Below are 22,776 nucleotides of genomic sequence, written 5' to 3' on the forward strand. Positions count from 1 at the left end.
ACCTCGCATGCTAGGAAGGTCGTGCTTAAAATCCTGCGTGCTGCACTTCAGCGTTATGTGAACCAAGAACTTCAGCTGTCCAAGCTGGGTTTAGAAAAGGAAGAGAAACCAGAGACCAAATTGCAAACATTGGCTGGATCATAGAGAAGGCAGTGGAATTCCAGAAAAAAATCTAACTCTGTTTCATCGACTACCTCAAAACCTTTGACTGTGTGGATCATAATAAACTATGGAAAGCTCTTCAAGAGATGGGAGTACCAGACCATCTTACCTGTCTCCTGAAAAACCTGTATGCGGGTCAAGAAACAACAGTTAGAGCCCTGTATGGAACAACTGATTGGTTCAGGATTGGGAAAGGAGTGTGACGGGGCTGTCTGCTGTCACCCTGTTTGTTAAGTCTATATGATGTCATCATGAGAAATGCCGGGCTGGATGAGTTACAAGCTGGAATCAAGATAGGTGGGAGAAACATCAGCAACTACAGATACGTGGATGATACCACTCTAATGGCTGAAAGCGAAGAGGAAGTAAAGAGCCTCTTGATGAGGGTGAAGGAGAGTGAAAGGGTTGGCTTAAATTTAAAAAAAAAACCAAACACCTAAGATCATGTCATCCAGCCCCTTTACTTCATGGCAAGTAGAGGGGGACAAGGTGGAAGTAGTGACAGATTTCCTCTTCTTGGTCTCCAAAATCACTGCGGATGGTGACTGCAGCCATGAAATCAGAAGATGTTTGCATCTTGGCAGGAAAGTTTTCAACAGTGTCTTGAAAAGCAGAGAAATTACTCTGCCAACAAAGGTCCTTATAGTCAAGACTATGGTATTGCCAGCTGGACTGTAAAGGAGGCAGAGCACCGAAGCGTTGATGCCTTCGAACTGTGGTGCTGGAGGAGGCTCCTGAAAGTCCCTTGGACAGCAAGGAGATCAAACCAGTCGATCTTAAGGGAAATCAACCCTGAATACTCATTGGAAGGAATGATGCTGAAGCTGAAGGTCCAGTGTTTTCATCACCTGATGAACAGCTGACTCACTGGGAAAGTCCCTGATGCTGGGGAAGATTGAGGGCAGAAGGAAAAGAGGATGTCAGTGGATGACATGGCTGGATGACATCGCTGATGCAATGGACATGAACTTGGGCAGACTTCGGGAGATAGTGAGGGACGGGAGGCTTGGCGTGCTGCAGTCCATGGGTCACAAAGAATCGGACACGACTGGGCAACTGAACAACAGTAATGTTTATGTTTGGCTTTCCTAGGTCTTCGTGCTGCATACAGGCTTTCTCTAGTTGGGGCTGTGCTGTGCCTAGTCGCTCAGTCATGTCCAATTCTTTTCAACCAACCCCAGGGACTGTAGCCCGCCAGGCTCCTCTCTCCATGAGGATTCTCCAGGCAAGAATACTGGAGTAGATTGCCGTGCTCTCCTCCAGGGGAATCTTCCCAACCCAGGGATCAAACCCGGGTCTCTGGCTTTGCAAGTGAAGTCTTTACTGACTGAGCCACCAGGATTGCCCTTAGCTGGGGCGAACGAGGGCTGCTCTTTGCTGCAGTGTGTGAGCTGCCCACTGTGGTGACTTCTCTTTTTTGTGGAGTATAGGCTCTAGGGGAACCTGGCTTCAGTAGCTGTGGCATGGGAGCTCAGTAGTTGTGGGGGTATGGGTTTTGTTGCTCTCTGGCATGTGGGATCTTCCCCAACCAGGGGTCAAATCTGTGAGCCCTGAATTGTCAGCTGGATTGTTAACTACTGGACCACCAGGAAAGTCCTGTATCTATTTTTTCCAGATTATTTTCCTTTATAGTTTATTACCAGATAGTGAATATAATTCCCCAAATGAAAGTGAAAGTGTTAGTCACTCAGTCATGTCTGACTCTTTGTGACCCCATGGACTGAACCCCCCAGGCTCCTCTGTCTATGGAATTCTCCAGGCAAGAATACTGGAGTGGGTAGCCATTCTTTGCTCCAGTGGATCTTCCCGATCCAGGGATCGACCCAGGTCTCCTGCATTGCAGGCAGATTCTTTACCATCTGAGCCACCAGGGAAGCCCCATAATTCCCTGTGCTATACAGTACCTCATTGTTGCTAACCTATTTTATGTATAGTAGATTGTAGATTTTATGTTATCCCCATGTTTCTAATTTATCGTCTGCCCTTTTCCCTTTTAGTATGTTTGTTTTCTATGTTTGTGAATCTGTTTCTGCTTTGTATATAGATTGATTTTTATTATTTTTTAGATTTCATATTTAAGTAATACCATAAAATGTTTTTTTCCTGCATTACTTCACTAAGTGTAACATTCTCTAGGTCTGTCCATGTTGCCACAAATGGCAATATTTGATTCTGTTTTTATGGGTGAGTAATATTCTATAGTGTGTGTTTATATGTATACACATATGAAATGGATGAAGCACAAGCTGGAATCGAGATTGCCCAGAGAAATATCAATAACCTCAGATATGCAGATGATACCACCTGTATGGCGAAAATCGAAGAGGAACTAAATAGCCTCTTGATGAAAGTGAAAGAGGAGAGTGAAAAAGCTGGCTTAAAGCTCAACATTCAGGAAACTAAGATTGTGGCGTCCGGTCCCATCACTTCATGGCAAACAGATGGAGAAACAGTGGAAACAGTGTTCTTGGGCTTCAAAAATCACTGCAGATGGTGACGGCAGCCATGAAATTAAAAGACACTTGACTCCTTGGAAGAAAAGCTATGGCCAACCTAGACAACCTATTAACAAGCAGAGACATTACTTTGCCGACAAAGGTCTGTCTAGTCAAAGCTATGGTTTTTCCAGCAGTCATGTATGGATGTGAGAGTTGGAACATAAACCTGAGTGCCAAAGAGTTGATGCTTTTGAGCTGTGGTGTTGGAGAAGACTCTTGAGAGTCCCTTGGACTGCAAGGAGATCAAACCAGTCAATCCTAAGGGAAATCAGTCCTGAATATTCATTGGAAGGACTAATGCTGAAGCTGAAGCTCTAGTACTTTGGCCACCTGATGCGAAGAACTGACTCATTTGAAAAGACCCTGATACTGGGAAAGATCGAAGGCGGGAGGAGAAGGGGACGACAGAGGATGAGATGGCTGGATGGCATCACCAACTCAATGGACATGAGTTTGTACAAGCTCCGGGAGTTGGTGATGAAGAGGGAAGCCTGGTGTGCTGCAGTCTAGGGGTTGCAAAGAGTCAGACACAACTGAGTGACTGAACTGAACTGATTTGTATACACATTGCATCTTCTTAAGGCGGTCATCTGTCTATGGGCACTTGGGTTGTTCTCATGTCTTGGCTATTATAAATAGTGCTGCTGTGAACATTGGGGTGCATGTATCTTTTTGAATTTTCATCTTTTCTGGATTTATGTCCAGGAGTGGCATTGCTGGATCATGTGGTAGCTCTTTTTTTTTTTTTTTTTTGGTTGTACCACATAGCATGCGGGATCCTAGTTCCCTGACCCTTTCGACTTGCGTTGGAAGCATGGAGTTTTAACCAGTGGAATGCCAGGGAAGTCCTATTTTTTGCTTTTTAAGGAGCCTCCATACTGTTTTTCAGAGCAGCTGCAGGAAGTGTAGGAAGGTTCTGTTTTCACACCCTCATCTGTGTTTATCTTGTAGACTTTTTGATTATGGCCATTCTTAGTGGTTTGAGTTGATACCTTGTTGTACTTTCGATTTGCATTTCTCTAATAATTAGCAATGTTAAGCATCTTTTCATGTGCCTCTTGACCTTCTGTATGTCTGCTTTGCACAAATGTCTGTTTAGATCTTCTGCCCATTTTTTGAGTGGGTTCTTTATCTGATGTTGAATTGTGTGAACTGTTTGTGTGTTTTGGATCTTAACACTTTGTTGATCATATCATTTACAAATATTTTCTTCCTTTCCGTAGGTTGTCTCTTTGTTTCACTGATGGTGTTCTTTGCTGTGCAGAAGCTTTTAGGTTTAATTAAGTTTCATTTGTTTATTTTTGCTTTTATTTCTTTTGCCTTAGGAGACCGATATAAGAAAATATTGGCATGAATTTATGTCAGAGAGTTTTTTGCCTGTGTTCGGTTCTAGGAGTTTTATGGTGTCATGTCTTATATTTAGGTCTTTCAATCATTTTGAGTTTATTTTTTGTAGTAAAGTGTTATTATAGTCACTATGCTGTTCCTTACATCCCCATGGTTTATTCATTCTAGCACTGAAAGTTTGCACCTTTTGATCTTCCCCTCATGATATCACCCCGTTCCGCCCTCCACCCCTGGTAAGCACTGCTATTTTCTGTGTCTGAGCTCTTCCAGATTCCACATCAGTGAGCTCATGTGGTGTTTGTCTCTGCCATGTTTTCCTTAAGTACTGCCCTCGGGATCCACCCAGATCGTGCCAGATGGCAGCGTTTCATTTTCATAGTTGAATAGTATTCCTGTGTGTCCGTTCTTTTACCCATGGATACCCACTGAGGTTGTTGCCAGCACTGGCTGCTGCATCCACTGCTGCTGTGAGCGCTGAGGTGCATGCATCTTTCTGACCTAGTGCTTTCCTTTTCTTCAGACAAGTGGGATTGCTGGATCATATGATAGCTTTATTTTTAAGTTTTGAGGAACCTCCATACCAGTTTACATTGCCACTGACAGTGTGCCTTTTCTCCACCTTCTTACCAATGCTTGTTGTTTCTTGTCTTTTTTCATAATAGCCATTCTAACAGGTGCCAGGTAACACCTCATAGCATGTCCCTGATGATTAATAATGTTGAGCTTTTTTTTTTTTTAATGTACATGTTGGCCACCTATATATCTTCTTTGGAAAGCTGTCTAATTGAGTCTTCGGCTCATTTTTAAATTGAATTTTTTTTTTGCTGTGAAGTTGTATGAGTTCTTTTTTATTTTGTATATTAGTCACTTATCAGATATATGGTTTGCAAGTATTTTCTCCCAAAATTTGCAAGTATTTTCTCTTTTGATTCAGTGGTTTTCAATAGGTTGCCTTTTCATTTTGCTGATAAATGCCTTTGCTTTTATTTTGATGTAGTCCCACTTATTTATTTTTACTTTTGTGCTTTTGGTTTTGGGCTAACATTGTTATACATGTCCTTGTGTTTGCTCTTTTGTTGCTTACTCATTTCTGTGATTCCCACTTCTGTTTCTTTAAGCATTCCATATGTGTTTATAATTCTGTGTTTGTTAATTGCAGTGTCTGAAGTCCAGTGTCTGCAAACTGTTGCATACAGTGTTTTGTTGAGAATTTGTCCTCTTTGAGTATATTTTTATCGTGGCAGTCTGAGAGGCTAATCCTCAAGGAAAGTTAGCTTAAAATTGTTTTCCTCCTGCTGGTCAAGGAGAGTAAACAAGAAATAGGTTGTAGGTTTTCAAGTTGTTTGTTTGTTGCCCACATTTTTAGGCACTATGTGCCTCCCTGTGATTACACGAGGAAACTGAGTGAGACGGCGTTTCCTGGAACTTAGTGAGGCTTTGCTTGCCTTTATTCCATTGCAGTGGGTTTCCCCATGAAAGGTCTAAATTCTTTAATTTTGGAAACATACTTAGTTTTCTTTTTTAAGTAATCTTTGCAGGTTTTCCAGTTTTTAGGAAATGAGCAACATAAGAGATATAAAATTGCAATCATGAAATAATTCTCTGTAAGTTTTAAATGAATTCTCTTTTCTTTTGTAAAAGAGAATTTAATCATGTATTACTTGAATGCATTCTTATGAAGAGACTCCAAACAATAAGAAAGTATGTGGAACAAAAAGCACAAATTTCATTTTTTCCTCTCACTCCAGTGCCCCCACTTCTTTTCTGGGATTTATCCACTGTTTAAATTTACGAGGTGGTTTTTCTTATCTCTGGTTTGATATTTTTACATTTTAATTCATTTACTCATTAAAAAAATACTTAGGCTAGAAACAAGTTTTCTCACTTTTAAAATAATGGCTTTATTAAGATATTCACAAAATGTACAATTTAGTTGTTTAAAATGTACAAATCCGTGGTTTTCAGGGTGTTCACAGGATTGTGCAACCTTCTCTACTCAGTTTTAGACCATTCTTGCTGCCCTGTGAAGAGATGCTCTGCCCAGTAACAGTCGCTCCACCCCACCCCCACTAGCAACCACTCACTTACTTTCTGTCTATAGAATTGCCTACTCTGGACATTTCATATAGATGGAATTGTATACTATGTCTTTTTTTGTGACAGACTGCTTTCACTTTCAATATGATTTCAGGTTGAATCTATACTAAACATGGATCAATACTTCATTCTTGCTTGTGGCAGTATAGTAGTCCATCATATACATAGACTAAATTTTGCTTATTCATTCATCAGTTGATGTACATTTGGATGGTTTCCACCTTTTGGCTGTTATGAATAGTGCTGTGAAAGTTTGTATACAAGTTTTTATGTGGCTACACACTGGTTACCCACTCCAGTATTCTGGCCTGGAGAGTTCCATGGACAGACGACCCTGGCGGGCTACAGTCCGTGGATGGTGTCACAAAGAGTTGAACATGACTGAGCAACTGACACTTCCACTTTTCACTTTCACGTTTTCCTTTCTCTGGGCTGTACACCTAGGAATGGAATTGCTGAGTTACGGTGACTCTGTTCAGGCTTTTGAAGAACCACTCGACTCCTTTCTTTTCTGTGCTTGGTCCCTTTGGATATCTATACTGTGATTCAGCCAGTTCCTGTGGATGGACTTTGAAGATTTTGCCACATTATAGCACTGTAAACAGTGTTGTAATGACCATCCATGTTAGAATTCTCCAGAGAAACAGAAGCAGTGGTGTGTGGGTGAGTGTGTAGACATTATTTTATGGTATTGACTTCTGTGACCGTGGATGCCCAGCACGTGTGAACTTTGTAGGGCAGGTCCTGCAGGAGGAAGCTGAGGCTCAGTGTTGAGGCAGAGAAATCTCAAGTTTTCCCCATAAGGCCTTTCAGTGATTAGACAAAACACACCCACAGGATGGAGGGTTTCTTCCTTACTTAATGTCAGCTCATACGGCCAAAGCTATAGCGCCTAGATTAATGCTGGATTCCATGCCTGGTGTTACAACCAGCCCAGTTGACACCTGTGTTAAGAAATCTCTAGGCAGGTACTTAAAAGCTTTGAAAAATATGCTGGTGTTTTCTATTCTTATTCTTTCTTTTTTTTTTAAATGCTGGTTAGGACCCAATCAGTAAATTGGCCTAACTTGCACTTTGAAAAGCATTGCAGCTGATACATGTATTATATCTAGAAATGGGTTGCTGGGTTGCAGAGTATCTATGCTTCATACGTTGCCAGCTTTCCCTGAAGCAGTTGTACCGATGTACATTCCCACTGGCAGTGCGAATTCCCTTGATGGCAACTGATAATTTCAGTTTCCTTGTCTTTCTTCAGCTTCCCTCCAGGTAGGGAAGGTTTTTAACACTTGGTAATCAACTTTAAATGAGGAGAATGTTGTGAATCACTGTGTTGTACAACTATAACTTATAAAAATCTTGTACATCAATGACACTTCAATAAAAGCTCTACTGAACAAAAGAGAGCAGCTGCAGAGTTGTTAACACCTTCAGCAGATATCAGTGTCTGTCCAGAAATGAATGGCACTGCTTTCTTTTCATTTTCTGTATTCAGATTGCATCCAGCGAAAGGGACTGGTATTTGGCGTCCGTGTTTGTGAGTGTCAGGGCATGTGTAGTTTCATGTAGCCGCCCCTGCAGCTGGGATACAGAACAGCTCCATCTCCTCAAAACATGACCTCACACAACTCTTAGCCTTCCTTCCATTCCTTCCCTACCTTTATAGTTTTCACCTATCCCAGAATGTCCCATAAATGGAATTACACAGTGTGTAAGCTTTTGAGGTATGGCCGCGTTGCTGCTCTATCAGTAGTTCATGTATTTTGAATGCTAGGTAGTATTGGTCTGTGTTTAACCTTTCCAGCTTGTTTAACCTTTTACTTTTTGAAGGGCATTTGAGTTTCTTCCCCAGTCTTTGACAGTTGTGAATTGTAAGCCATTGTGTGCAGGTTTTATTGTGAACATATATTAACTCTCCCTGGAGAAGGGAATGGCAACCCACTTAAGTATTCTTCCCTGGAGAATCCCATGGATAGAGGAGCCTGGCAGGCTACAGTCTGTAGGATCACACAGATTCAGACACGACTGAAGCGACTTAACATGCATGCATGTAGGTTAACTCTGTAGGGTGTATAGTCAGATAGAGTTGTTGAGTCACTCGTTAAATACAGTTGTATCTGATTAAAGCTGCAGAACTTTTCTTGAGTGATTTTATCATTTTGCACCAATCCCAGCACTGTCAGAAAGCTTCAGTTGCTCCTTATTCTTATCAGTACTTGGTATTATCTATCTCTAAAGTGCTAATGGTTATACACTGGTTTCTCATCGTGGCTTTAGTTTGCATTTCCCTAATGGCTAATGATGTTGCTTTCCATGTGCTTATGTGCCATCTTTGGTGAAACAGTTGTTAAATCTTTTGCCCATTTTTAAAGTTGGGTTATTTTCTTACTGTCGTGTTTTAAATGTCTTTTCTCTGATCTGGGTACAAGTCCTTGTCTGGTGCCGTGCTTCGCAGATGTTCTCTCACAGTCTGAGTTTTTGTTAAGCTCAGTTTATTGTTTTTAACTTTTATGGATTGTGCTTTTGGTGTTATATCTAAGAATGCTTTCCTTAATCAAGTTCATGAAGATTTTCTCATGTTTTTTCCTAAAAGATTTGTAGCTTTAGATTTTACCTTTATATTTCCCTGGTGGCTCAGAGGGTAAAGTGTCTGCCTGCAGTGCAGGAGACCGGGGTTCGATCCCTAAGTCGGGAAGATCCCCTGGAGAAGGAAATGGCAACCCACTCCAGTACTCTTGCCTGGAGAATCCCATGGATGGAGGAGCCTGGTGGGGAACAGTCCACAGGGTCGCACAGAGTCGGTTTATATTTAAGATCCATTTTGAATTGAATTTCTGTAAGGTATGAGGTATAGGTCGAGTTTCACTTCTTTTGCATATAGAGATCCATTAAAAAAAAATACTTCTTGGTCACACCACACACCATGTGGGATCTTAGTTCCTGATCTAGGATCAAACCCGCGCCCTCTGCGGTGGAAGCGCAGTCTTGACCACTGGACCACCAAGGAAGTCCTTCCGATTATTAAAGTACCCTTTGTTGAAAAGCATACCCTTTCTCCATTGAGTTGCTTTTGCATCTTTGTTTCAAATCAGTTGACCGTATTTATATGGGTTTATTTCTGGTCTGCCATCTGTTCCATTGATCTGTGTGCCTCGTTTACCAATACCATACTGCCTGAATACTGTGCTTTCATATAGTGAGTCTTAAAGCAGAGTGGTGGGAGTTATCCAGCTTCAACCTGGCTGTTGTGGCCTCATTTGCCTTTATGCTGTCCATTTGTCTGTGTCAGTATGAACTCATAGATCATTATTACTTCATGATTTATGGATTATTATTTTATTATGATCATTTATTTTGCTCAGATTGTTGCAGATTCGATCCATGGTAGATAGATTCCATCATTCTTTGAGCACTCTGCTAGCGCTTGGGATTCCCCAGTGACTCAGCAGTAAAGAATTTTCCTGCAGTGCGGGAGATGCAGGAGACACAGGTTGGATCCCTGGGTGGGGAAGAGGAGGAAATGACAACACGCTCCAGTATTCTTGTGAGGAAAATCCCGTGGACAGAGGAGCCTGGCGGGCTAAGATCCATGGGGTTGCAAGAGTCATACACTGAAGTGACTGAGCATGCATGCTACCTCCTGGCATAACAGAATATTCCAGGTTCTCTTACACTTTTCCTGTCCTAGCCCTCCTAGGCCTGGAGTCAACCATTATCCTATGGAGATCTAGTTTCCTTTATTGTAGAATGGTAGTTAGAGACCAAGATTTGACAGCTAGATGTGCTCATTTTCTTACTAGGTTGTCATTGTGTCTAGTCTTGAGGTGGACAAACCGGGATCAGTAATGTATTTATGTATGCACACATATGTACGTCTGTGGACACTAAAACCCGTTGGTTCTTACTGGTAAGCACCAGTTTTCTGTCTAGCACCTCAGAATCCTTTCTCACCTCCCCTTCTGTGTCTGTAACGCTTTCACTCAGCAGGATTCTTCTGAGATTCGTTCATACCGTGTGCCTGAATAGTTCATTCCTTTTTATTGCTGAGGTTTATTCCTTTAAATGGATATACTGCAATTTTAGGAAGTTTGCTGGGCTTTCCCCCAAAGGGATAGTACCATTTCACACTTCTGCCAGCAGCTTAGGAGAGTTCTGATTTCTCTACATTATGGCCCAATGGTGGGCATTGTCAGTCTTCTTAACTTTATACTTTGTAGTAGGTATGTTGTGACATCTCATGTGGTTTTGTCTTTCTCTAATGACTGTTGGTGTTTAATGCCTTTCCATGTGTTTGCTATCCATTTCTTTGGTATTTGTTCAAATGTTTTGCCCATTTCTTGACAGTTGAGGTTTTTCTTATTGTTCAGTCTTGAGAGAGTTCTTTATATATTCTGGATACAAGTCTCTATCAGATATGTGGTTTATAATTATTTTCTCTTAGTCTTTGGCTTGGCTTTTATCCCTTTAGTAGTATTTGAAAATAAGTTGTTACCTTTGATGAATCCAATTTATAAACTTTTTTCTTTTATGGATTGTGCTTTTGGATGTTTATCTAATAAGATCTCTCTAAACCTAAAATAAAAAATATTTTTTACAAGTTTTATAATTGGGGGTTTATATTTAGTCTTGAACAAATTTTTGAATATGAGTAAGACTAGATCTATTAATTTTTCTAAGTATGAATATCCATTTGTTCAGGCATTATTTGTTTAAAAGATTATTTTTCTCCATTGAATTTTACCTTTGCACCTTTGTGGAAAATCTGTTGATCCTATATAAGGGGTTCTGTTTTTGGACTCCATTCTGTTCCATTCCTTTCTCTATGTGCCAATACCACACTGTCTTGATTACTGAATCTTCATGATTAGTTCAGTTCAGACTGTGTATGTTCTCCAGCTTTGCTGTTGTTTTAAAGTAGTTGTGGCTCTTTTAGGTTCTTTCCATTCCTGCAGGAATTTTAGAATGTTTGTCAATTTCTACAAAAAGGTATACTGGGATTTTGATGGCATTGTGTTGAATCTATAGAGCACTTTGGGGAGAGTGCTACCTTAATAATATTTGAGTTTTTTGATCCATATACATGATATATCTTTTTATTTACTTAGATCTTTAGTTTTAGTTTCTCTCAAATATTTAGCAGTTTTCAGTGTTTGTCTTCACTCTGACGTGTTAGTCACTCATTCGTGTCCAAACCTTTTTGACCCCCTGGACTGTAGCCCATCAGGCTCTTTTTGTCCATGGATTTCTCCAGGCAAGTGTTGCCATTCCCTTCTCCAGAGGATCTTCCCCACCCAGGAATCAAACCCGAGTCTCCTGCATTGCAGGAAGATTCTTTACCATCTGAGTCACAAGGAAAGCCCAAAGTGAAAGTGAAGTCGCTCAGTCGTGTCCGACTCTTGTAACCCCATGGACTGTAACCTGCCAGGCTCCTCTCTCCAGGGGATTTTCCAGGCAGAATACTAGAGTGCGTTGCCGTTTCCTTCTCCAGGGGATCTTCCCGACCCAGGGATCAAAACCCGGTCTTCTGCACTGCAGGCAGGGAAGCCCATGTCTATCACATCTATCAACTAAATAGGGGTATTCTTTGATTTTGATTTTTGATTACACACATATATAGAAATTGAGTTGAAACAACTTGTTTCCTGCAACTTTGCCGAAACTCATTCATTCTAACAACTTTTTGTAGGTACAGTAGATTTTCTACACAGGTGATCATGTCATCTATGAATAAAAACAGTTTTAATTCTGCTTTCTCAATGTGGATTCTTTTATTTCTGTTTTGACTTTGGATTTTTATTTGAAATACCGAAAGCCCGTATTCCATGTCTGGTCCATCCTCACACGAGTATTTGTTGACTTTATTTTTACTTTTAGATTTTGTGTAGCCTTAACATTGTTCTAAAAGTCAGAACCATATTTAAAAACCATATAAAAAAGTGACTTAAAAGCAGTCACTCCCATCTTTTATCATACTCCAGTGTCCCTGTTCATTACACCCTGTTCCTACCCAGCAGGTAAATTCCACCTTTAATCTTGCCTTGTTCATCATAGTCTTGCCTTCCCACCATTCCATCAGTTTTCTTTAAAGTAGCTGCCACACAGATTTTAGCAAAAGTGCATAAATTCATTAAAATCTAGAATACATTGTTATACAAATTTATATAAAAGATAAGATCAAAAGATCTGGCAACTTCATAAAAGCAGGAATTCTTAAACAGGACTTGATAAATTTTATAAAAGTATGTTTATATTGGTGTGTGTGTTTAAGTTGAATTTTTTTCTGGAAGTAGATTGCAAAACTTTCATCATGTTTCAGAGGAATTTATTTAAAGAAAAAAAGGTAAAATAAGAGAATGTCTTTAGAATGAATGAGTTTGGATCTAAATCAGTCTAAAGACTGATTAGTGAGCCTCTTGTCTCTTGAGTCTTTTGTACCTTCTGAAGATAATATCTTAATTTTTGACTGTTGTTTGTGGTTAGTCCAGTTGTACATGTCATTTGTATACCTTTTGACCTACTGTTTTGTATCACAGATTTTTAAGAATTTGAATGCACTTCACATATTTCTTTTCAATTTAAATCTTTTTAAACGGTTGGTTATTCTTTCTAAAAAGCTTCCCTGGTGGCTCAGTCGGTAAAGAACCTGCCTGCAGTGCTGGAGACGTGACTTTAATCCCTGGGTTGGGAAGGTCCCATTTAGGAGAGCATGGCAACCCACTCAAGTATTCTTGCCTGAAGAATCCCCATGGACAGAAGAGCCTGGTGGGCTACAGTCCATGGGCTCGCAAAGAGTTGGACGCTGAGCAACTAAACACATACATAATGTTCTTTCTTAAAGTTGTTAAAAGAATTTTTGAATTCCTGCTGTCAAATCACTAAAATAACCAGTACGCTAATGACAGTGAAGGGTAAGGTTATTCAAAGCGCACGTGAAAAATTCATAGTTTGAAAAGAATCCTTGAACAGCTTGCCACATGCAGATTCCCATGCTGCATCAGCTTCCATTCTCTGAGTCCCCGTCTGGGCGTGGAGCATCTTAGTCGGTGGTGACTAACCCTCAGGCGCCGTAGCCGTCCGGCTGAGCGTGAGCTCAGCCAGGTCTGCCTCCCAGCGGCTGAGTGACCTGTTTGTTTCCTCACCTCACAAATGAGAATAGCAATCACACCTACCTCATATGTGCTTGTTACATAAATAAAAGTTTAGGTAGAAAAAGACTTGGAAGCAGAAATGTTTCAGCAAACTTCAGGACTCCCCCTACACCTGCCCATGTTAAATGCGCAGGTTCCATTGGGGCAGATTTCAGTAGACTGGGTGATGTCATCATCTTCTGAGGTTTTTAAAACAGACCAGAGTGGTGGTGGTAGTATGTCTGCTAAATTTTTAATACGAATTTTCTTTTTTTATTTCTCCCAAGCCAAACTAGCAAAACGCAGTCAAGAACGAGACAATCTTGGAATGCTGGTCTGGTCACCTAATCAAAATCTATCAGAAGCAAAATGTAAGTGTTAAAGTACTTTTATCTTCCATCTTTCTTATTTACTCCAAACTTTTAGAGTTACCTTTGTAGCTAAAAGTCTCTAGATATAGTACATTTATTTTACATTTTTTAAGTAAGTAATTTGAAGAATCTGAAAATATGTTCTTTGTTGTATCCTGTCATAATGATTTAAAGATTCTTAAAGTATGGTTTCATAATTTACTTTATATGTAAATGCGGAAGTAGCTAATATTCTGAAGTAACTAGGAGGAAAGGTTCAGAGTGGAAAGAAAATGATAATTCAGTGTATAACTCCTTCAGCTGGGAATTTATAGATCTATAAAGATGAAGAGTTGAACAGATTCCTTAGTGGAAGGATTACAGAAGGCACATGTGTTTATTGAAAACAGATTTCATGATGTACAATTCAGCCTGGTCAGAAGCAGAGCTTGGCTCTTTTGTGTTTACATTTTGGGAGCATGAATATTCTGAGCTACTTTGGGGTTTCTTTTAAGGGATGGGGATCCTAGAGTGAGATTAATTGTATTTCCCAACTTTGCCTTTTCACTTTTTCTGTCCCCTCTGCTCAGATGATCAGGCAAGAATAATTTTATATTTGATATATTGCCATAAGTCTTTGCTGTTTTCAAAGTTTTTGTTTTTTGTCATAGCTTTAAAGACAGAAAAAACTCTAAATTCCCCTCTTTGAGAATTATTCAGTGTGTGTGGGGTTGTCCATGGATGAAATTTATGGGGATTTGTGAACTCAGAAATCACATGCCTTTTTGGGGGGTGGGGTTTATATATGTTTTCCTGGAGAAAACTGGGGTTTTCAAGGGCTCTTTGAAAGAAATCGGATAAGAATCAGTGCTCTAAAATGTGTTAGGGCTTAGAAAACATCAGTGGTAAGTGTTGGTCAGGAAACTTGAATTGTGAATGAAGGCTGTGCTCTCAGGCTTCGACCGGAATTTCCCAGGTTGTGCTTCACAGTCGTGTCAGCAGGTTTCCTCCATCATGTAAGAGTTAGAGGTGATGCACATTGAGTGTACCCCTCTTACACAGGTGACACGCATGTTTGCACATTTAAGATGCAGAGAGCTCATATGGTAAAGAAACGGTTAATTTTGACCAAAAAGGATCTTTTTTTAAAATGCAGTACCCTCTGTGGAGCACAGGAAATTCAACTGCTCTTAGTAATGCTAAATTTAGCAAGAATAAAGTAATCTCAAATCTAATCTGGTTTTTAGAGCATCTTAGTTTTGCCTCCATCAGGCTACTGCGTGAGGAGTGTGTCATGGAAGAAGCAAGAGCAGAAGGAGGGGTGTTGGTGCTTCTGATGCCCTGCTGTGCTGGGGAAGGAAGTCCTGTTCGTATTTCCTGTTGGCTTTATCCCTTTGATCATTTGCTCAAACATGTTGTTGCTTCTAACAGAGCTGAAAATCTGTGTCCATGTGATTTTTAAGCTTTGTTTTCTGATCTCTGCTGAGTAAGTTTGCTTCCCTTTGGGTCTTAGGTGCTCAGTTTTCGTGCCACCTTTGCTGTCCCTGTCCAAGCTAACTCTGCCTGGTGGCCTCCAGGGTTTCCTCTTGCTTCAGTTTTGGAGTCTTTTTTCATCTCTGTTGCACAGCTGGGTATATTCTATTTAATCACAGTGCCCCTCTTAAATTATGATGTCCAGAACTAAACATTAAGAATGTTGAGCATTTGTTGAGCATTGGACTAAAATGCTTTTCCATATTCTTGTATCAGTCAGCCTTTACTGTAACGGAAGAGGACTTTTTTGTCCCCATGTTACAGATGGCATTCCACAATTTAAAGAGGCTGTGAACACAGAGCATCAGTAGTGGCGCCGGGAGTGTCTGTGTTGCTGATCTTCACCCTAGCTGGTGCTCCCAATGTGTCCCTCAGGTCACAGGCATCAGGTCTCAGCCCCCTCTTCATTCCAGTTGCTTCCTGCTGTTATTGCACTGAAGATTGTATGTACTAACTCTTGCTGTTATTATATTACCTTTGAAAATCCTGGGAGTCAGAATTTAATTTTAATATTAGCTTGGTTTTCCTAGACTTAGACGTAAAGAACAGAATATGAACAGTAGTGGATTTTTAAACAGTGGTATGCCTAAAATAAATTTGCAGCTTTGATGTAAGTCCTGATACTGTTGATTAAAACTTTAACTCTTAAACTAATCTAAAAGTAACATTTATATATTATTGAAAGTTCAGAAGACACAGAAGAGTATGAAGAAGAAACAGTTCACCTCACCTATCACTTCATTACCCAGAGATAACTGTTGGTAAACATTTTGGGATGTTTTCCCAGTCCCTTTTTCCCTCTGTGCATGTTTTTGTAAGTGAGGTGATGGATTTCTGTGTGTGTGAGTGCATATTATCTTCCTGAACAGTGACTTGCCTTTGTCACCTTGTTGGACCCCTGGTGAACATTTAAAATAACGTTGAATATTTTATCATATGAATGTATTGGGTATTTAACCATTCTCTTTAAAATTTAGATTGTTTCTAATTTGTTGCTATTGTAAAAGAAGGTGATGGTGAAAAACTGAATCATAGAGCTTTGTTCTCTTTTGTTGCCATTGTTGTGTTTTTAGTATTTTGTAAGATACCTCATGTGAAGAGTTGATTCATTGGAAAAGACTCTGATGCTGGGAGGGATTGGGGGCAGGAGAAGGGGACGACAGAGGATGAGATGGCTGGATGGCATCACTGACTCGATGGACATGAGTCTGAGTGAACTCTGGGAGATGGTGATGGACAGGGAGGCCTGGCGTGTTGCGATTCATGGGATCACAAAGAGTCGGACACGACTGAGCGACTGAACTGAACTGAACTGAAGATACATCCTTAGGAGTGGAATTGTGGATCCATGAGAGTTTGCTTAACTGCCCAAGTGTGAGGATGTGAGTGTAATCCATGGTGTCAGTTAGGTTCCACTTGTGGAGCTTTGGGGATCACACTCTTTGAGTAGTCGTCTAATCATAACTAAAATGTAACTATAGTGTCAATGGGGACAAATATACATAATTTATTCTCTTTACCATCTGTCATTTCCCCCTCAGCTTCTCTTCCTCCCAGTATATAGACAAAAAAGAAGTCTCTTTTTGTCTTTCTCATTTATTTTGAAAGAAAGTGGAAATCTTGATTGTCCAACAGTTGATTCTGATTTTATGTAGAAGCAGGAGATTGGGGACATCTACTAGAAGTGCAGAGATGTCCCCATGTGTAAGGATGTCTGTAGATCACTGGCTTTCTCTGTGTTGGTTTCTTTCTTCATAAGTAACTGCTTAGAGTTCTTCCTCTTAGGGTCACTGCAAGTTTACACGATTATTTTGTGGTTATAAAAATAAGTGCTGTTGTAGAAATTTTGAACAATATAGAATGTATAATGTAGACAATTAAGCCCTCTTATAATTACTATTTACTATATATCTATATACTTTTCCTAGTAAGTTTATACATATTAATAAGTGTATAATTTTTAAATCACATATATGAGCTGTTTAGCAGTTTTCTGTTGACAATATTATCTGGGACTTTGTTCTGTTTGAATATATTTACAGTTATTTAGTTTTATGGGAAATAGATGGGGAAATAGTGGAAACAGTGTCGGACTTTATTTTTTGGGGCTCCAAAATCACTGCAGATCGTGATCGCAGCCATGAAATTAAAAGACGCTTACTCCTTGGAGAGAAAGTTATGACCAACCTAGATAGTATATTGAAAAGCAGATATTACTTTGCCAACAAAGGTCCGTCTAGTCAAGGCTATGGTTTGTCCAGTGGTCATGTATGGATGTGAGAGTTGGACTGTGAAGAAAGCTGATTGCTGAAGAATTAATACTTTTGAACTGTGGTGTTGGAGAAGACTCTTGAGAGTCCCTTGGACTGCAAGGAGATCCAACCAGTCCATCCTAAGGAGATCAGTCCTGGGTGTTCATTGGAAGGACTGATACTGAAGCTGAAACTCCAATACTTTGGCCACCTGATATAAAGAGTTGACTCATTGGAAAAGACTCTGATGCTGGGATGGATTGAGGGCAGGAGGAGAAGGGGACGACAGAGGATGAGATGGCTGGATGGCATCACTGACTGGATGGACATGAGTTTGGGTGAATTCCAGGAGTTGGTGATGGACAGGGAGGCCTGGCATGCTGCAGTTCATGGGGTCATGAAGAGTCGGACATGACTGAGCGACTGAACTGAACTGAAACTAACAAGTATGGGTACACCATAATTTAGTCTTTTCTTTTTATATTTTTATTCTTATTTTTTAAAAAGCACATTTCCTCCAAAAGGATCTCAGTTAGAGTTATATAGAATTTGTGTTTATTCAGTGAGAATTGATTTCCTTCACATTTTTATTGAGCGGTCTTGTATGCCTGGTAGGTACCTGGAGGGAGGGATTCAGGAAGTTTATATTCTGACGCACAAAGAGGGGGGCAATGAAATGTAAACAGATCATTTATATGTATTTCCTTTAGTCCAGCTGTTTCCTTTTAGTTGCAAAAACCTGGGATCTGGAGAAGTTAGGGCAAATGTTTAGGGTCCCTCAGCTAGTTAGTAGCCAGGGTTGGTCTAGATTTCTGGTTTGAGCTCTTATCACACAGGTCTCCCTTGGTGTGCTGTCTGATTTAATAAACCAAAAAGTTTAAAGTATTACTGATATTACACAGTTGCTTTTGGGTGTGTCTAAGTAAAACTTCCTTAAGGAAGGATGCAACCTTTGGAGTATGCCTAGAAAATGTGCAGAGACGCATTTCATGTAGAGGAAATGTGGATAAGTCCAAGTAGCATAGATGAGAACATGGCATTTGGGCATTATTATGAACACTATTGTAGCGAATTACATGATTAAGTGATGACATGATATTTAGGGGGCAAAGGCACAAATGACGGTTCAGTCCCATAATGGAATCTGGACATCGGACAGTGAGAGAAACTGGAAATCACCTCTCCGAACTTTAAAGAAAAAAATTAACGCTTTCAACAGGTAGACATATAGAACTTAAAATCAAGTCAAATTAGGGATTTTAAAGTAAGTTTTAGCTTTTAGGGGATGAGAACCATCCTTGGACCTGCATATAAAAAGTTATTTCTGTATTAAGTCATATGACTTCAGTACCCATTTTCAAAATTATATTATGAGTGAAAGTTTCACAGGTATGTAGTAAATGCCTAAACTTTCATAGAAATATATAGTAAATGTGTCAGGGTCTCTATTCACACCTTTCTAGATGACTGTAAATTGAAGTCAGAAGACCTGACAGTTGCCACTAGGCACCCTGGGGTCTGAGCCCACCTCTGCCCTCTGGACGCAACCAGAGCCCGCTCCCCTTGTCCGCATCCCTCTTGCTGAGTTCTACATGGTGCTGTCCCCTCCCCTCCTCCTGGGAATGGCTGAAGTGTCCCTGGGGGGGCCCCTTCTTGACCACACTGTAGAGACCATACTGTCTGATCTTCCTTTCCTTTGTTCCACCTTTCTCCCCTGTTCATAACCCCTCAGCTGGAGGCTTGAAAGGAAATTCTTTCACATGATTAAAATTCACAACTCACAAATTTAGAAACTTCATTTTACAGTAACATAAAAAGCACATTTCTCCTCATTTTTGTAGTTCTGATATTGGTGTAATTGTTTAAATGTTTGGGCTCATTGAGGTGGTTTCTGTCACATTAAAATGGGAACTGTTCTTTACACATCAGTGTTACTCTCTAATTCATTGATTGATCATAGTCACCTGGGATCATTATAAAAACAAACCCATAACATCAAGAGCATATTGGATTCTTTCTTTGATCTGAGTGTATTCATCTCCTGAAAATGAACCTAGCTGTATGCTTACATACGTGCTTTTCTCTACACACATCATACTTTACTAGAAGCTCTATATGTGCATAAAGTATACGTATACATCCATGCACACACACATATGTTCATAAACATGAACACACATGCATATTGATACACATACATTACAAAACAGGGTGGAACCTGAGTCAGTATTCTAAAGATGTTTGTCAGACAGTTCTTATCAGTCAGGATTGGAAACTACTGAAATAGAACATGGCTCTGGTGGTGTTCAGGGACTGAGTCGGTGCCTCTGAGTATTTATGTATATGTATATTTTTGTACAGAGAATTTATAAAAATACCTCTTATTTGACAAATGATGAAATGGACTTAGCTGCAAGTTCCTGATAGAAACTGAAGGGCTGTTACTCATCGTCCAGGGCTGTTTGCACTGTAGTTCACTGTGAGATTATAGGTGAGTCAAGGGTTAGTCTTTTTCTCCCTCTTTTAATGTCAGGAAAGGTTGCCTTTAATTGAGGAAGATGCAGACCTTGTGAGCGTGGTTCCTTCCTCAGCTTGTGTGCACAGAGCAGCTCCCGAGAGTGGACAGGACAGGCTTGAGGGCACAGCTGCCTTGGGGCCGTGGCCATCAGATGCTGACGTGCTGTGATGGGGTACAGGCGGCTAGCAGGCGAGTTGCCACTGCGTGCATCTTACTCCTTGCCACAGACTTGGGCCATGTTTAAGGAGAAGGATGGTTATTTTGATTAGTCACAACTAAATGTCCTTCATTCCAGTGATGATCAGTTTCTACAACAGAGAATAGGCATATGCCTTTGTGTGTGAGTACTAGAGTAAACGGGGAGGAGTGCACTTATCTTTTTATTGGAAAAAAAATTAATGCAACACACAAGCAAGTGTAAATCTAACAGTTAAATGGTTAGCCCTGGAAGGCACGATGGTCTGCCTACTCTTAGAGGAGGGCCCTGCGGCACTGAGGTGGGGGAGGATGTGTCCAGAGTCATATCTGCTGATTCTGGGTGGACCAGGTAGGAATAGATGCTCGCGGCTGAATGCCACTGTGTGTGGCTTAGTGAGGTGCTCGTGTTTCTTATTTCGCTTGATGAGATTGTCTGTGAGATTGGGCTGGATTTGTAGTGTTTACTTGGGTGCAGAGGGTGGGGGGAACTTTTTCTCTAAAGTGGGCTTCTAACAAAACTACATTAAGAAATGGCATTGTCATAAAGGAAGCATATTTTATCCCTGACAAGGAGGGACTGGTGCTTTCATCATAGCCTGACTGAGTCTCTGGCTGAGTCTCAGCCCACTACTCCCACCTCCAGATAACACAGGGATCATTGAAATGTTGTAGTGATGTGTGTGCCCACCAGGTGGCACAATTGCTTTACCTAACCGATTCAAGCTCATTTTTGATTCTCAGCGAGTTATGGTGATGATTCATTTCTTATTTTAATAGCTCAAGGAGATGCCACAATATTTGTTATCTATCATATTCTTGAAGAAAACTTTAGCATGCTGTTTTTGAGTTATGAGAGAGAAAGTGGTACCGTATTTCCTTTGCAGCACCTGAAGCTATAGTAAATATGATGATAAAAACTTTACAGCTGTCCTAGGGCTGTGGGTTTGTTCTCAGCAAAGGTGTCAGCCTCTTGCTCTGCATAGACTGTGCAGGATCACAAGTATTCCAAGTCGCTGCAGTATCTGGGGAGGGAAGGGTGAGTTAAGGTTACTGTGGCAGTTTTCTTCTGCATTCTTCCCAGTTTTGCAGTCGAATTTGAGATTCTTACTAATGGTACTGGGAGCGTTTAGATCATCAGGTTAGAACATGAATATAGAAACCTATGAAGCTTTGCTCAAGGCAGTCATCTGTCTGTTAGCTTCTGACTCCGTCACTTCCTTCACCACAGTTTTGTTTTCTTGACTCCATTCAAACGGAGTAGACTGTGTTGCTGCCTTGCTCAGCATTCTCTGCCATGGAGCTGTCCTTATCTGAAGTGAGCTTCTCCTGTCTCCCTTACTCAGGAGAGAGGATTGCTAACCGAGGTTTAACTCGATGGGTCCTGGGGCCAAACACTGGGGGTGCATTGATACAAGAGTCCTGTCTCTGCCTTTGCCAGCTGTGTGACCCTGGCCAAGTGACCTAACCTCTCTGCACCTCAATGTCTTCGTTTGTGGATGGGAGTGATAGTAGAATTATTGGAGAGGATTAAAAAGAGAAGCCTGGTAAAGAGCTTAGACCAGTGGCCCGCATGTAGCAGATTCTCAGACGTTAGTGACTTTTGTTAATCAGTACAGCTCCATGGAGTCGCACAGAGTCGGACACGACTGAACATCTAAACTGAACTGAACCGCTGTCGAGTCTTCAGGAAGTTTCTCTTGAGTGGCCGTCAGCAGCGGCGCTGCCTTCTCAGGCTGCCCTGCGACTGCACTTGCTGCCGCGTGCATTCGTTTCTCCTCTGCCACCTGTGTGTTGGGTCACGGCACTGCAGGAGATCGTCTTTCTTTTGTATTTGGCCTGCTGTTTAATACGGTGTTCTGTACGTAGTGAGGGTAGTTCAGTAAATGTTTGACTAAGCTCTGTTAAATTTTGTACATTTTCTTGATGAATCTCACACACATTCTACCTTTAAATGATGTTACCCCCCAAACAACTCATTCAGTTGTGCTATGCATAATGGTAAGTTGTTGTCGAAAAAGGCATGGTTTGTGTAGTCTGTGTAGTTCTTTAAAGGATTAGAGTGATGCATCCATCACAATTTAAGATTAGCCCATTCTTCCTGGCTGTTTCTGTAGGAGCTTTCAGGTTTTTAAAAACACGGCATTATGCAATGATAGGATTGTTTTTAAAGCAGAATACACTTAACGCTGTGTTTGAGTCTCCTACTTCTGATGATAGATTAGAGTGTCAGCTAAGCTGCACAAGGCAAGTCTGCCTGTAGCTCGCCCATGACCCCGGTCCTGTCCCGAGTGCACTGGGGAAGACTGGTGGGGGCAGAGCCTGGGCCTTTCCCTAAGCCCCGTGGACTTTGCTCGTCAACCTGATCACACTCAGTCAACCACTCTGCCTGCAGTGGCTGTTTGCCCCAGATTGGGATGAACTCTGGTTAACCTTTAATCTTCTAGAGACAAAATCAAGATTATTGTTGCCAGATAATAGAAAGTGCTGGGAATGTCCCCACCCCCACCCCCCCTGCGTTCTTTGTCTCAGGCAGCTGGTACTTTTCTTGTTTCCCTTGTTTCATCTTTGTCCCCCACCTCAAATATCCAGTCATCCTTTGTTTTTCATAGGAGCAGGTGGGAGTCAGTTTTGTTTTTTGAGATTGAAAGCTCATTTTTACTTAAGAAAGCCTTGCGAGAGGTTTCAAAAAGTGTTCCA

General features: G+C 40.8%; 1 protein-coding gene across 1 annotated transcript in view; it reads left to right on the forward strand.

Moving 5' to 3' along the window:
* RCOR1 (REST corepressor 1) overlaps positions 1-22,776 on the forward strand; it is a 121,555-nt gene that overhangs the window by 71,283 nt on the left and 27,496 nt on the right. Inside the window, exon 3 of the mRNA XM_027957433.3 lies at positions 13,516-13,599. Coding sequence (XP_027813234.2) covers positions 13,516-13,599 — 84 coding nt within the window. The remainder of the gene's footprint in view (positions 1-13,515; positions 13,600-22,776) is intronic.

This window comes from Ovis aries, chromosome 18 (genome assembly GCF_016772045.2).
Source record: "Ovis aries strain OAR_USU_Benz2616 breed Rambouillet chromosome 18, ARS-UI_Ramb_v3.0, whole genome shotgun sequence".
In the NCBI taxonomy this organism is placed as follows: domain Eukaryota; kingdom Metazoa; phylum Chordata; class Mammalia; order Artiodactyla; family Bovidae; genus Ovis; species Ovis aries.